The 15,630-nt window shown below is 47.5% G+C and overlaps 1 protein-coding gene across 6 annotated transcripts in view; it reads right to left on the bottom strand.

The window, feature by feature from the left end:
• The window catches only part of ube3d (ubiquitin protein ligase E3D), a 225,409-nt gene extending 209,990 nt beyond the window's left edge, over positions 1-15,419 (bottom strand). For 5 of the 6 annotated variants that reach the window (XM_070884524.1, XM_070884526.1, XM_070884522.1 and 2 more), the window contains exons 1-2: positions 15,268-15,385; positions 5,856-6,052 (exon numbers count right to left, since the gene is read on the bottom strand). In XM_070884524.1, coding sequence (XP_070740625.1) covers positions 5,856-6,052; positions 15,268-15,344 — 274 coding nt within the window. In that variant the 5' untranslated portion in view covers positions 15,345-15,385. Of the gene's footprint in view, positions 1-5,855; positions 6,053-15,267 lie in introns of all 6 variants that reach the window. The other variant, XM_070884528.1, reaches the window with a different exon arrangement.
• Between the last annotated feature and the right edge of the window lie 211 nt (positions 15,420-15,630).

Raw genomic sequence — 15,630 nt, 5'->3', positions numbered from 1 at the left:
TTGATGGGATTGAAGGCCGATAAATCCCCAGGGCCTGATAGTCTGCATCCCAGAGTACTTAAGGAAGTGGCCCTAGAAATAGTGGATGCATTGGTGGTCATTTTCCAACAGTCTATCGACTCTGGATCAATTCCTATGGACTGGAGGGTAGCTAATGTAACACGACTTTTTAAAAAAGGAGGGAGAGAGAAAACAGGGAATTATAAACCGGTTAGCCTGACATCAGTAGTGGGGAAAATGTTGGAATCAATTATTAAAGATGAAAGAGCAGCGCATTTGGAAAGCAGTGACAGGACTGGTCCAAGTCAGCATGGTTTATGAAAGGGGAATCATGCTTGATAAATCTTCTGGAATTTTTTGAGGATGTAACTAGCAGAGTGGACAATGGAGAACCAGTGGATGTGGTGTATTTGGACTTTCAAAAGGCTTTTGACAAGGTCCCACACAAGAGATTGGTGTGCAAAATCAAAGCACATGGTATTGGGGGTAATGTACTGACGTGGATAGAGAACTGGTTGGCAGACAGGAAGCAGAGAGAATTGGGGATAAACGGGTCCTTTTCAGAATGGCAGGCAGTGACTAGTGGGGTGCCGCAGGGCTCAGTGCTGGGACCCCAGCTATTTACAATAAACATTAATGATTTAGATAAAGGAATTGAGTGTAATATCTCCATTTTTGCAGATGACACTAAGCTGAGTGGCGGTGTGAGCTGTGAGGAGGATGCTAAGAGGCTGCAGGGTGACTTGGACAGGTTAGGTGAGTGGGCAAATGCATGGCAGATGCAGTATAATGTGGAAAAATGTGAGGTTATCTACTTTGGTGGCAAAAGCACGAAGGCAGAATATTATCTGAATAGCAGCAGATTAGGAAAAGGGGAGGTGCAATGAGACCTGGGTGTCATGGTACATCATTGAAAGTTGGCATGCAGGTACAGCAGGCGGTGAAGAAGGCAAATGGTATGTTGGCCTTCATAGCTAGGGGATTTGAGTATAGGAGCAAGGAGGTCTTACTGCAGTTGTGCAGGGCCTTGGTGAGGCCTCACCTGGAATATTGTGTTCAGTTTTGGTCTCCTAATCTGAGGAAGGACATTCTTGCTATTGAGAGAGTGCAGCGAAGGTTCACCAGACTGATTCCCGGGATGGCAAGACTGACATATGAGGAGAGACTGGATCGACTGGTCCTGTATTCACTGGAGTTTAGAAGGATGAGAGGGGATCTCATAGAAACATATAAAATTCTGACGGGACTGGACAGGTTAGAATTAGGAAGAATGTTCCCGATGTTGGGGAACTCCAGAATCAGTGGACACAGTCTAAGGATAAGGGGTAAGCCATTTAGGACTGAGATGAGGAGAAATTTCTTCACTCAGAGAGTTGTTAACCTGTGGAATTCCCTACCGCAGAGCGTTGTTGATGCCAGTGCATTGGATATATTCAAGAGGGAGATAGATATGGCCCTTACGGCTAAAGGGATCTAGGGGTATGGAGAGAAAGCAGGAAAGGGGTACTGAGGGAATGATCAGCCATGATCTTATTGAATGGCGGTGCAGGTTCGAAGGGCCGAATGGCCTATACCTGCACCTATTTTCTATGTTTCTATGATAACTTGCTACTTAAAATAACACAATGGGCCTTAGATTATGGTGTTTGAGACAGCGTATGCTATTGGAAACTTTCAGAAAGGCCCCGCAAATTCCAGGTTTCCACATGTGCGAAAACTCGGAACTTGCAATCTGTCAAGCTTTGTATCGACAGATCCTTCGCACCCGTTTCAAAAACACTTGCGCTGGCACAGCGTTGGGCTATTTACCCAACTACTGCCCATGAAATCCTTATGCCTAGTAATTTTTATTTTAAATGCTTAAAGAGTCTTTTAATTAATTTTGAACATGAGCACACATATATTTTTATTTAAGTGGTGTGAATTCTTACTTATTTGGGGATTTCTATTATGCTAATGTGTATTCCGTACGTAAATGGAATCTCCATAATCATCATAGAAATCCCCCTTTTTGATTGGTTGACCAGGGCCCATGTGATCTCAGGGAAATCTGTGAACCGCATGCGCCCCTGGGATCTGTGGGCCTTTACGCAAGCCCAGGACCCGAAGAGTCCGAAGCTCTGAAGACACCACTGGGCCGAAATTACCCTCCACCCCAAACAAGCTGATAATTCGATTTAAGTGAATATTCTCCGCCCGAATCCGTGGGGCGGGGAAGAGAGGGAAGTTGCGCTCTTTTTGTGTTTTAATTCGCTGCGGCAGTGTTTGGGTCAGCTGAGGGGTGGAGGTGCGTTGGGAGCGGTGCGGAAGGTGGGCGGTGTCAACAGCGCCGCATACGTTAGCGCGACGCTGAATACATCAGCGCGACGCGGACATGCCACATCACACTGACACGTAGCAACGTCGCTCCCCTTCAGTTAAAGGGGAGGGCCGCTGCGAGCTCTGCAGCCACTTTAGTAGCGCCCGCCCACTGGGCCACCAGAGAGGGCTTCAGCCAGGCCAATGGCCCAACAACCAAGAAGGGTTTGCCGGGAGGCCTGTTGGTGGCCTGGCTGAACCCATGGCTGCCATTGTCAGGCCGACTTCAGAGTCGGCCGACAATTAAAATAAAATGGCGGCCGCGGCGGTGCGCCCTCCCCTTTAAGGACGGACCCGCTGCCCAGTCACTGGGAGCTTCCTACCAGGAAAATCTGTCGGGAGCACCAACCTGTGGTGGCTCCGCTCCTGTGAGGCAATTTTGTCAGCGGACGGAAAGGGTCGCCACCGGGCGGTAAAGGGTCGCCGCGTTCCCAACGGGGCGGGAATACGGCCCCCGGGGGCAATTTCGAATGGGTCGGATCACCCGCCTGCCCCGGTCGGAAAGGCCTTACCACCCCATTACTAATGGACCTTAAAGTGGGGGGCAACTTCGGCCCCCAGGTATGTTCGGGTTTTTTTCTTTCGGTTCTGAGGCATATACTTCTGGTACGCCTCCGACTGCAAATCCAGGGCAAATCTTTTCAGCCACACACGCTTTGCATGCTTTCAGAAATAACAGCCCAAAGTTTCATTTTACACTGTACCATAATCGATGCACTTAATAGACTTTCCCTCCAACAGTATTCTTTCTATTCAAGAAAAATAACTCTTACTTTTCAGAGAAACATAGAAATTTACAGCGCAGGAGGAGGCCATTTCGGCCCATCTTGTCCGTGCCGCATGGCCCTTGGTCAACAGCCCTTAAGGTTACATATAAACCTATGAACAATGGCGGAAAGGCAAAGAGCATCCAGCCCAACCAGTCCGCCTCACACAACTGCGACACCCCTTCCACCAAAACATTCTACACTCCACCCCAACCGGATCTCCTGGGAGAGGCAAAACCCAAATAAAAACCCAAGCCAATAGGGGGAAAATAATCTGGGAAAATTCCTCTCCAACCCATCCAGGCGATCAAAACTAGTCCAGGAGATCACCCTGGCCGTATTAGATTCCCTGCAGTACTTACCATCGTATCTTCACCAGCCAACACAAGGTTATCCAGTGTAATCCCACTTGCCAGCTCTAGGTCCATAACCCTGCAGTTTACGGCACTTCAAGTGCCCATTCAAGCACCTTTTAAATGTGGTGAGGGTTTCTACATCTACCACCCTTCCAGACAGTGAGTTCCAGACCCCCATGCATTGATATACTTTAAAACAAAAAGTATCAGTAATGATTTGTGACATTTAGTATTACCAATGAGGTGCCCATCACTGTAACATCACACCTACAAGGCCAGTACCCTTGAGCTCAGTTTCTATTACAGTTGTGACAGTTACTAACTGAAGTGCCTACCCCACGACCCTGACTGACAAATATGCTTCAAGCAAAAAATGATAACAAAATTACTAGTGGCTGACAGTCCAAGTTTCTATCCGTGAACAGACGGACTATTTAATTCACATCTGCCTCAGGCATGAGTGGAATGTGCTCAACTTAGAAAGAGGCAGAAAAATCATAGAACAAGACCCCCTCATCGAATATTATAAGCATATGCAAGAACTGAGAAGATATATTAAAAAGGATGTACAAGTACACAATTTATACAAAAGGTTTGCTCTCACACTGACTCCAATCACCAGTTCAACACAGTAATGGCAATGAGACGCCTTGCTCTGATTTTTAAGGGCGCTTACAAATTGATCGTGAGTCACTCATCCCTGAGCTGCCTGTTAGTTTATTCATGGATTGAAAATGTGTACAATCCATCCCTCAACCACTAACAAGCAGAGAAATGGAGGTTACCAGCGAGTCAGTAAGTGAAATAATCCTGACAGACCATGAAACCATTCAGTAGACTTGTCCTTCAACCGACAGGTCTGTGTCTAGAATTCTATCTTTCAAAAGTAAAGCGATTGAGGGGATTAGAATTCGATATAATCTAACAGTTATAAACAGGAAATTAGTTAGGATATTAGAATTTCGGCTTGGGGATGAACTTCTCCTCTAGCTAACTTTATCTGTACAGAACCCTGGGTAGACACATTTGACATGCAGTATTTGGAAAGTTGTTTTGTCCTTCAATCTTGCCCTCCTCTTTGGGGCGCAGTGGAGATACAGCAGCCCTCAACCAATGGATTATTCTTACAATACAGGCCTGGACAGTGAGATTTGGTTGGATATTCAGTCAATGGGAGCCATCATATCCAAGTTCAATTTGTCCTCCAGCCTGCATGCACGTTTATGAACTTCCAGCAGGTGTTACTGGTATGCAGTCAGGAGTAGAAACCTAGTCGTTTGTTTTCCCGCTCTTAGTCCAGGGAGGCCGAGCCCACCATCTCTGGCTATCAGCGAAGACTAAAACTGGGGCCCTCCTGATCACATGGTGAATTTAACCATTGAGCCACAGGGACCGAATTCGCCATGGTGCATGAATCACGCCATGGGAGCTCTGAATGAGTTTACAGGATGGGAGAAAGCTCTTCCTAGTTTGATGTGCTTTTTGCATGTTAAGGATTGACCTGGTCGCATCTGTTATATGACTGTATCAAAATACGGACTTTGAGCTCTCAATTGGTTAAAGATCTGACCTTTGAAGCCAGTTTGCAGCCAGTGAAAGCTCTATTTTCGGAAGTTTCTCCCAGCTCTAAAATTAATCGTGGGAGGCGGATGGAAGGTGAAAGGCGGCAAGTAAAGAATTAGATTAAATAAATTGTCAGACCAGATGAAAATAAAATTAATAAAAATAGAATAAATGAATGGTGAAGAGGAGAGACTGGGGTTAAGCAAAAGTAGTGTGCTTACATTTTTTATTTAAAATTATAATTGAAATGTGTTCTGTGCTTATATAATCGCTAAACTTTCCTGATATTTGAACAGCTTTGTTACTATAATCTTAGTTTATGTTTGAATGTTCAAGATGTGCAAACCACTAACTTAAAAAACTGGCCCAGGCCAGGAAATGTCCATTTCTCTGATCCAGCCAGCAATCTATAGGTTAGAAAGAGCATCCAGGAGGGCGCTGAGCACCTTGAGTCTCGTCGCCGAGAGCATGCAAAAACCAAGCGCAGGCAGCGGAAGGAGCGTGCGGCAAACCAGACTCCCCACCCACCCTTTCCTCCAACCACTGTCTGTCCCACCTGTGACAGAGACTGTAATTCCCGTATTGGACTGTTCAGTCACTTGAGAACTCACTTTCAGAGTGGAAGCAAGTCTTCCTCGATTTCGAGGGACTGCCCCAGATGATGATAGATTAACTACGATGATGATAGGTTATCTACTGGGCGATTGGGTAAATAATAATAATCATGCAAATAGTGAAATTTTTAAATTGCAGACTATATTGGCCAATAATTTTCACATAATTAATTTAGTCAGAAATATAAGACAGTCACCTGCAGGTCTATCGATCTGAACTTGCAGCCTCATGTGTAATCCATCTCCTGTAATGTACTGGAGACTGCGGCAGGAGGGAGGAACAATTCTGACCCCTACTGGCCAATCTAAGTTCACACATTTCTCAGCAGTCCGAAGATGTATGGTTGATAGGCCAAGAGTAATTTGCAAGTCCGAGTAATTCTCTGGAAAGTTCCTGTACAAAGAATACAACACGTTATTTTGTTGACCCATAGTCAAAAGAGCACTGAAGCAAGTCTAACCTAGCGATAAAACATCCACACTCGAAGTATGCTTACCTCTCTGAATACAATGGCCTTGAAATTCTGCCGGAGGCTTCTTTCAGCCGAACGCCTCCGACCGCAGAAGTTTTGTGAAAGTACCTGGTGGTCCCGAAGGTGCCTGCGATTCTGGTGGGGAGGCCTTCTCTTCCCGCGCGGAAAAACGCACTCCCATCCTCCAGATTCCAACGCAGAAGGTGCAGTCACGCGTGCATGCTCAACCAATCAGGTTCAGTATTCCACAGCTTTCTCATTAATTGCAATGAGAACTCCGTATCTAGGAGTTCTTTTTTTTAATTATGGTTTAAAATAAACTTACCGTAGTGGGCAGGGATTTTAAACAATAAAAAGGTGTTTTTTAAATTTTATTTTATTGGACCAGAAATCCCGACCTCCCCAGGTCCGTACAGAATTTGTACAAACCTGGGAAGGCATCGCAAAAGCCGGTTTGAAGCGCACAATGCACATGCACTAAAAACTGGCTTTTCCGATCTGTCAAGCTCCAGCTTGACAGATCCTCCACATTTTGGGAACGAGGACATTTGCAAGGCCAAGACTGCGGTATTCACCCATATCTGGCCCAGCAAATGTCTTGAAGACTCTTGCACCTGATAAAAGCAGGCGAATATCCTACTTTTACAGGCGTATGAGTTTTAAAAGACACACAAAAACATAAAAAATTAATTTTTAAAAAACACACTTTATTGTTAAAAATACAATAAAATAAAATTTAATAAGCACCTTTTATTGTTTAAAAACCCTGCCCACTACGGTAAGTTTATTTTAAACCATAATTAAAAACACTTTTTAAAAATCTGATTTTTTTTTCTATAAGACATTTATGAATTTTAATTTCAATTAATTTTAATTATGTGAGTGTGTTTTTTATTTTTTGTTATGGTGTTTAGAGTGTTTGTTTTTTCTCATTAATAGGGGAAGTCACATTTGACAAATTTTCTGGAGTTCTTTGAGGATGTAACGAACAGGGTGGATGAAGGGGAACCAGTGGATGTGGTGTATTTGGACTTCCAGAAGGCATTTGACAAGGTGCCACATAAAAGGTTACTGAACAAGATAAAAGTACACAGGGGTGGGGCAATATATTAGCACGGATAGAGGATTGGCTAACTAACAGAGAACAGAGAGTCGGGATAAATGGTTCATTCTCTGGTTGGCAACCAGTAACCAGTGGGGTGCCGCAGGGATCAGTGCTGGGATCCCTACTATTTACAATCTATATTAACGACTTGGAAGAAGGGACTGAGTGGAACGTAGCCAAGTTTGCTGACAATACAAAGATGGGAGGAAAAGCAATGTGTGAGGAGGACACAAAAAATCTGCAAAAGAACATAGACAGTAAGTGAGTGGGCAAAAATTTGGCAGATGGAGTATAATGTTGGAAAGTGTGAGGTCATGCACTTTGGCAGGAAAAATCAAAGAGCAAGTTATTATTTAAATGGAGAAAGATTTCAAAGTGCTGTAGTACAGCAGGACATAGAAACATAGAACATAGAACATAGAACATAGAAAAATAGATGCAGGAGTAGGCCATTCAGCTCTTCGAGCCTGCACCACCATTCAATATGATCATGGCTGATCATGCAACTTTAGTACCCCATTCCTGCTTTCTCTCCATACCCCTCGATCCCTTTAGCCATAAGGGCCACATCTAACTCTCTTTTGAATATATCTAACGAACTGGCCTCAACAACGTTGTGGTAGAGAATTCCACAGGTTCACAATTTTCTGAGTGAAGAAGTTTCTCCTCATCTCAGTCCTAAATGGCTTGCCCCTTATCCTTAGACTGTGACCCCTGGTTCTGGACTTCCCCAACATCAGGAACATTCTTCCTGAATCTAACCTGTCTAATCCCGTCAGAATTTTATATGTTTCTATGGGATCCCCTCTCATGCTTCTAAATTTCAGTGAAAATAAGCCTAGTCGATCCAGTCTTTCTTCATATGTCAGTCCTGCCATCCCGGGAATCAGTCTGGTGAACCTTCGCTGCACTCCCTCAATAGCAAGAATGTCCTTCCTCAGATTAGGAGACCAAAACTGTACACAATATTCAAGGTGTGTGCCTCACTAAGGCCCTGTACAACTGCAGTAAGACCTCCCTGTTCCTAAACTCAAATCCTCTCGCTATGAAGGCCAACATGCCATTTGCCTTCTTCACCACCTGCTGTACCTGCATGCCAACTTTCAATGACTGATGTACCATGACATCCAGGTCTCGTTGCACCTCCGTTTTTCCTAATCTGTCACCATTCAGATAATATTCTGCCTTCCTGTTTTTGCCACCAAACTGGATAACCTCACATTTTTCTACATTATACTGCATCTGCCATTCATTTGCCCACTCACCTAACCTGTCCAAGTCACCCTGCAGCCTCTTAGCATCCTCCTCACAGCTCACACTGCCACCCAGCTTAGTGTCATCTGCAAACTTGGAGATATTATACTCAATTCATCTAAATCATTAATGTATATTGTAAATAGCTGGGGTCCCAGCACTGAACCTTGCAGTACCCCACTAGTCACTGGCTGCCATTCTGAAAAGGTCCCGTTTATTCCTACTCTTTGCTTCCTGTCTGCCAACCAGTTCTCTATCCATGTCAATACATTACCTCCAATACCATGTGCTTTAATTTTGCACACTACTCTCTTGTATGGGATCTGGGGATACTTGTGCATGAAACACGAAAGGATAGTATGCAGGTACAACAAGTGATCAGGAAGGCCAATGGTATCTTGGCCTTTATTGCAAAGGGGATGGAGTATAAACAGGGAAGTCTTGCTACAGCTATGCAAGGTATTGGTGAGGCCACACCTGGAATACTGCGTGCAGTTTTGGTTTTCATATTTACAAAAGGATATACTTGCTTTGGAGGCAGTTCAGAGAAGGTTCACTAGGTTGATTCCGGGGATGAGGAGGTTGACTTATGAGGAAAGGGTGAGTAGGTTGGGCCTCTACTCATTGGAATTCAGAAGAATGAGAGGCGATCTCAGAGGGATGTAAATCTGTGGAATTCGCTACCTCAGAGAGCTGTGGAAGCTGGGACACTGAATAAATTTAAGACAGAAATAGACAGTTTCTTAAACGATAAAGGGATAAGGGGTTATGGGGAGTGGGTAGGGAAGTGGAGCTGAATCCATGATCAGATCAGCCATGATCTTATTGAATGGCGGAGCAGGCTCGAGGGGCCGTGTGGCCTACTCCTGTTCCTATTTCTTATGTTCTTATGTTCTTATAGCATTGAGAAGTGGTAAATAAAGAGTTCTCATTGCTATTAATGAGAAAGCTGTGGAATACTGTACCTGATTGGTTGAGCAGTCACACGTGACTGCATTTTTTGCGTTTGAACCTGGAGGACAGGAGTGCGTTTCGCAGCGTGGGAAGAGAAGGTCTCGGCAACACAATTGCAGGCGCTTCTGGGACCACCAGGTACTTTCATTAAAATTCTCCAGTCAGAGGCGTTCGTCCGAAAGAAGCCTCCGACCGGAATTTCAGGGCCATTATGTTTTTGTGTGTTTTAAAACTCATACGCCTGTAAAAGTAGGCTATACGCTTGCTTTTATCAGGTGCTAGAGTTTTCAGGACAATTGCTGGGCAAGATATGGGTAAATACCGCAATCTTGCCCATGCGAATGTCCTCACTCCTAAGATTGACAGCTCGGAAAAGCCGGTTTTCAACGCATGTGCATTGCGCGCTGAAAAACGGCTTTTGCGATGCCTTCCCGGGTCCGTACACACTCCGTAAAGACCTGGGGAAGCCGTGATTTCTGGGCCAATATTCTAATCTTTACATGAGAGATTATCCTGTGAGCATCATTTAATATCAGTTGCTAACAGTGCAAAGTTCATTATGCAGATTCAATTATCAGTCAGGCTGCATAATAAGCACCGAGCTAGAGGTGGCTAGGTTTTCATTAGCAGTTTCTCCAAATCGTATTGGCCCTGAAATTCTGGGCGGAGGCTTCTTTCCAACGAATGCCTCCGACCGGAGAATTTTTACGAAAATACCTGGTGATCCCTCTTCCCGCGCTGTGAAACGCGCTCCCGTCCTCCAGGTTCAAACGCAGACGGTGCAATCAACCAATCAGGCACAGTATTCCACAGCATTCTCATTAATAGCAACGAGAACTCTGTATCTACGAGTTCTCATTGCTATTAATGAGAAAAAACACACTAAATACCATAATAAAAAATAACAAAACAAAAAACACACCTCACATAATTAAAATTAATTCAAATTAAAGTTAATACAAGTTGAACCTCCTTCATCAAGCACCCTCGGGACTTGGCCTGTGCCGAACAAGGGACTTGGCCGGATGAGGGGAGGTCCGCAGCCCGAGGTCGGTGGGGGGGGGCGGTGGGGGGAGGAGGTCGGCGCCCCGGGCAAGCCCGAAATGTCGGCAGACCGCAAAGGAAGTGTCAGTGGGCCCTCGGCAGGCCGAGTGTCGGTGCGGCCCCAAAGTCGGGGTGGAGGTCGGCCACGTTCTGCGCATGCGCCCCCAGCCGCCGGAATCATGCCGCACGAGGGGTGGTGCTGGATAAGGGAGTCCCGGATAAGGGAGGTCCAACCTGTAATTGTCTTAGAAAATAAAAAATCCCATTTTTTAAAAACGTTTTTTAATTATGGTTTAAAATAAACTTACCGTAGTGGGCAGGGTTTTTAAACAATAAAAGTGTTTTTTTTTAATTTGATTTTATTATGTTTTTGTGTGTTTTAAAACTCTTACGCCTGCAAATGTAGGCGATGCGCCTGCTTTTATCAGGCGCAAGAGTTTTCAGGACATTTGCTGGGGAAGCGATGGGTAAATATCGCAATCTCGCCCATGCGAATGTCCTCACTCCCGAGATGTGAAGAATCGATCGGAAAAGCCAGTTTTCAGCACATGCGCATTGTGCGCTGAAAACCGGCTTTTGCGATGCTTCCCCGGGTCCGTAGACACTCAGTATGGGCCCAGGGAGGCCGAGATTTCTGGGCCAATATTTATTGTCAAGGGCAATACTACATTATGCATCAGCTAATAAAATCTAAAGACTGTATAGAATCATAGAATGGTTACAACACGGAAGGCAGCCATTCGGTCCGTCGAGCCCGTGACAACTCTCAGCTCGTCCCACTCTCCTGCCCTTTCCCCATAGCCCTGCAAAATTGTTTTCCTTCAGATACTTATCCAACTCCCTTTTGAAAGATAAAATTGAGTTTGCCCCCACCACCCTTTCAGGCAGTGCATTCCACATCTTAACCACTCGCTGCGTAAAAAAAAATTCTTACATCGCCTCTGGTTCTTTTGCCAATCACCTTAAATCTGTGTTCTCTGGTTCTCAACCCTTCTGCCAATGGGAACAGTTTCTCTCTATCTACCCTGTCCAGACCCTTCATGATTTTGAACACCTCGATCAAATCTCCTCTCAATCTTCTCTGCTCCAAGGAGAACAACCCCAGCTTCTTCAGTCTATCAATGTAACTGAAGTCCCTCATTCCTGGAATCATTCGTGAAAATCTTTTCTGCTCCCTCTCTAAGGCCATCGCATCCTTCCTAAAGTGTGGAGCCCAGAATTAGATACAATACAGGTGTGACGTCCGAAATCCGGAAACCTCGGGACCGAAGCCGTTCTGGATTCCAAGTATTTCCAGATTTCGGAACGTCTTTGCTTGGGCCGAAGAAGGTAGGTGTTGGGGGGGTGGGGGGGGGGGGGGCTCGGTCGGGCCGAGGGAGGTCGGAGGTGAAGATCGGGCCGAGGGAGGCCGTTCGGGCCGCCGGAAGTTGAGGGTGTCGGTCTAGCCGAGGCCGGGGGAGGTCAGCCGGGCCGCATCAGTCTGGCCAAGGCCAGGTGAGGTCGGTTGGGCGGCCGGAGGCCAGGCCGAGGCGAGGTCGGGCGGCCGGAGGTCGGGCCGAGGCCGGGGGAGGTCGGGCCGAGGCCGGGGGAGGTCGGGCCGAGGCCGGGGGGAGGTCGGGCCGAGGCCGGGGGAGGTCGGGCCGAGGCCGGGGGGAGGTCGGGCCGAGGCCGGGGGAGGTCGGGCCGAGGCCGGGGGGAGGTCGGGCCGAGGCCGGGGGGAGGTCGGGCCGAGGCCGAGGGGAGGTCGGGCCGAGGCCGGGCCGAGGCCGGGGGGAGGTCGGGCCGAGGCCGGGGGAGGTCGGGCCGAGGCCGGGGGAGGTCGGGCCGAGGCCGGGGGAGGTCGGGCCGAGGCCGGGGGAGGTCGGGCCGAGGCCGGGGGAGGTCGGGCCGAGGCGGGGGGAGGTCGGGCCGAGGCCGGGGGAGTCGAGGCGGCTAGAGGTTGGGCTGAGGCGAGGTCAGGCCGAGGTGGGGGGTCCAGATTTCAGAACATTTTCCGGTTTCTGGACGACCCCACCATGGATCGGCCCGGTGTCCGGATTCCAGATCTGCAGATTTTGGACGTCGCATCTATACTCCAGTCGTGGCCAAACCAGCGTTTTATACAGGTTCATCATAATTTCCACACTTTTGTACTCTATACCTCTATTTACGAAGCTAGGATCCCACAAGCCTTTTTAACTGCTTTCTCAACCTGCTCTGCCACCTTCAACCTTTATGCACTTATATCCCAAGGTCTCTCTGTTTGTGCACCCCCTTTAGGATTGTACCATTTAATTTATATGTCCTCTCCTCATTCTTTCTACCACGCATCACTTCACACTTTTCTGCAGTAAGCTTCATCTGCCACGTGTTCGCCCATTTCACCAGCCTGTCTATGGCTTCCTGAAGTCAACACTCTCCTCCTCACTGTTCGCTATACTTCCAAGTTTTGTGTCATCTTCAAATTTTAAAATTGCGCCCTGTATACCCATGCCCAAGACTTATTAATATATCATGAAAAGCAGTGGTCCTAGAACCGACCCCTGGGGAACACCACTGTATAGCATCCTCCAGACCGAAAAACAACCGTTCACCACTACTCTCTGTTTCCTGTCGCTTAGTCAATTTTGTATCCATGCTGCTGCTGTCCCTTTTGTTCTATTGGCTTCAATTATGCTGGCAAGCCTATTATGTGGCACTTTGCCAAACGCCTTTTGGAAGTCCATGTACACCACGTCAACCGCATTGCCCTCAACAACCCTCTGTTACCTCATCAAGGGCCCAATTTTGGCCATGACTTGCTCCAATTTTTTTTGGAGTGTTGGTTTTTCTGGCATAAGTTAAAAAATTACATTTTCCTCATTAAACTTGCTCCAGAGTAACTCAGTTAGGTACGATTTTTTTTAGTTCAGTTTCTTTTTCCAAAAGGGGACATTCCCAGCCACTTACGCCAGTTTTGGCCATTTATGCCACTTTGGCCAGCTAAAACTTACTCCAAATCGACTTAGGTCAGCGTATGTGGCCAGCTCTGAAAAACTTTGTGGGCAGTTAAGAATTCGGCGCAGGTTAGTACATTTAAAGCACCAAGACTTACAAAGCACTAAACAAACCACAAAAAGTAATAAGCAATCAATCAATAACAAATACAAAATAGAAGTCCTACCTTTATGCCAGAAACAAGATTTTTTTTTTTTTTAAAGTGTCCCCCCCCCTCTCATCAAAACACTCTTTTCCTCCCCGCCCGCCCGCCCCCCCCCCCCCCCCCCCCATCAAAACTCTCCTCACTATACAAAGCACGACTATCAATAAATAAAAAATAAAACTGAAGTCCTACCTCGGCCCGGGAACTCAGCGGGCCGGCTGGCCGGTGCGGGAGGCACTCGGCCGGGGATAGGATACGGCGAACATCGGGGCATCCCTTCGGCCGAGGATAGGGGCTGCGAGCATTGGGTCCTGCTCACAGCCCGCAGGACACGCTGGGAGGGCGAGGAGCATGCGCGCAGACTTCACTACACATGCGCGCAGCTGCCGGCAGTGTTTTCTGCGCTGGGCTGTTGCTCCACCCTCCCACTTCACTATCTGCGCCACGCTGGGACACCGGAGACTCAGCAGAGCGAGCAGGATGGGGCCACTTTTTTTCAGCGCTATTTGCAGCGCGCAAAGTCTGCGCATTGAAGGGAAGTGCACCAAAAAAGGGTTTGGGGAAAATTCAGACCAGAAAAATTCGATCAAATTGGTTAAACACAATTTGCCTTTAATTAATCCATGCTGGCTTTCCTTAATTAATCCACCACTATCCAAGTGACTGTTAATTTTGTCCCTGGTTACTGTTTCTAAAAGCTTCTCCACTGAGGTTGAACTGACTGGCCTGTAGTTTCTGGGTTTATGTTTACTCCCCTTTTTGAACAATGTCATCATCATAAGCGGTCCCTCGAACGAGGATCACTCGCTTCCACGAGTTCACAGATGTTTCAATGAAGGACCCGATGTTCCAGTCCTGAACTCTCAATTAAGGGGGTGGAAGATGCCTGTGCGTGGATTTTTTTTAACGTGTGGTGACCGTTGCACATCAGCTACCATATATATGGGCTTGACAGAGCTAGGCCTTTATCCAGTGGCAAGGGTTAACCAGGACGACTAGAGACCTGCTCTGCTGCATGGACCTAGTGTGCTCACATATTGTAGTGTGGGCAGGCCCGTGCTGCCCATGGACCCTCGGCTCTTCTGGGCCCTGTACCCTCATTCACCGTACCTCCGCCACGATCTCTCGCCGCTCCTCCGCCACAAACATTCACCGCACCTCCGCCATGATCTCTCGCCGCTCCTCCGCCACAAACATTCGCCGCACCTCCGCCACAATCCCTCGCCGCTCCTCCGCCACAAAAACACTCGCCTCACCTCTGCCACAATCTCTCGCCGCAGCGGGAAGGTCGTGGCGGACTTGTGGCGAGTGATCGGGGTGGAGGAGTGATGAGGGGTCGTGGGTGAGATTTGGTGGGTGATCGTGATGGAGGTTCGGCGAATGTCTGGTGTGGCGGGGTGGGGGTTGAACAATGTAGAGCACTGCAGAGCAACATGTTAGTTTACATCAGTTACCCTGAGCCCTGTAATGTAAACAAACACACTCAAATCTATTTTTCAAAATGTATATAAAGCTGCAATGTATCTAATAGCGGCTTGGTTCACAGGCATACTTGTAGCAATGTTCACCAGTTAGAGACATTTAAATCCAAAAACAAGTTTACAAATGTACCCCACCGGTCATTGTTAGTTTATATACATTAAAAGAAAAAAGGTTACCCAAGTACTAAGTGCCCGCTTTGCGTGCTGTTTCTGATCTCTAAGAAAACCCGCGGCTGGGTGAGCTTTGTCTCCATGTCCCTCTCGCACCCTGGGAGCCAGTGCAAATCCGGGCAAATGCTCAGTGAAATGTCACAAAGTAACAGCCAATCAGCGCGCAGCTCGCTGCTTGGAACTCCGGCCCAGAACCGCACGCGGCTCCCTGCTGCGAACTCCAGCCCAAGCGCATGCGCGGCTCCCTCCTGGCATCTCCAGCCCTAGCGCATGCGCGGCTCCCTGCTGGGAACTCCGGCCCAGGACGGCGCACGCGCGGCTCCCTGCTGGGAACTGCGGCCCAGGACGGCGCACGCGCGCCTTCAACTC

The sequence above is a fragment of the Pristiophorus japonicus genome, chromosome 7 (genome assembly GCF_044704955.1).
Source record: "Pristiophorus japonicus isolate sPriJap1 chromosome 7, sPriJap1.hap1, whole genome shotgun sequence".
Classification (NCBI taxonomy): Eukaryota; Metazoa; Chordata; class Chondrichthyes; family Pristiophoridae; genus Pristiophorus; species Pristiophorus japonicus.
Note: the sequence above shows the minus strand (reverse complement) of the source record. Positions and strands in the feature narration are given on the sequence as shown.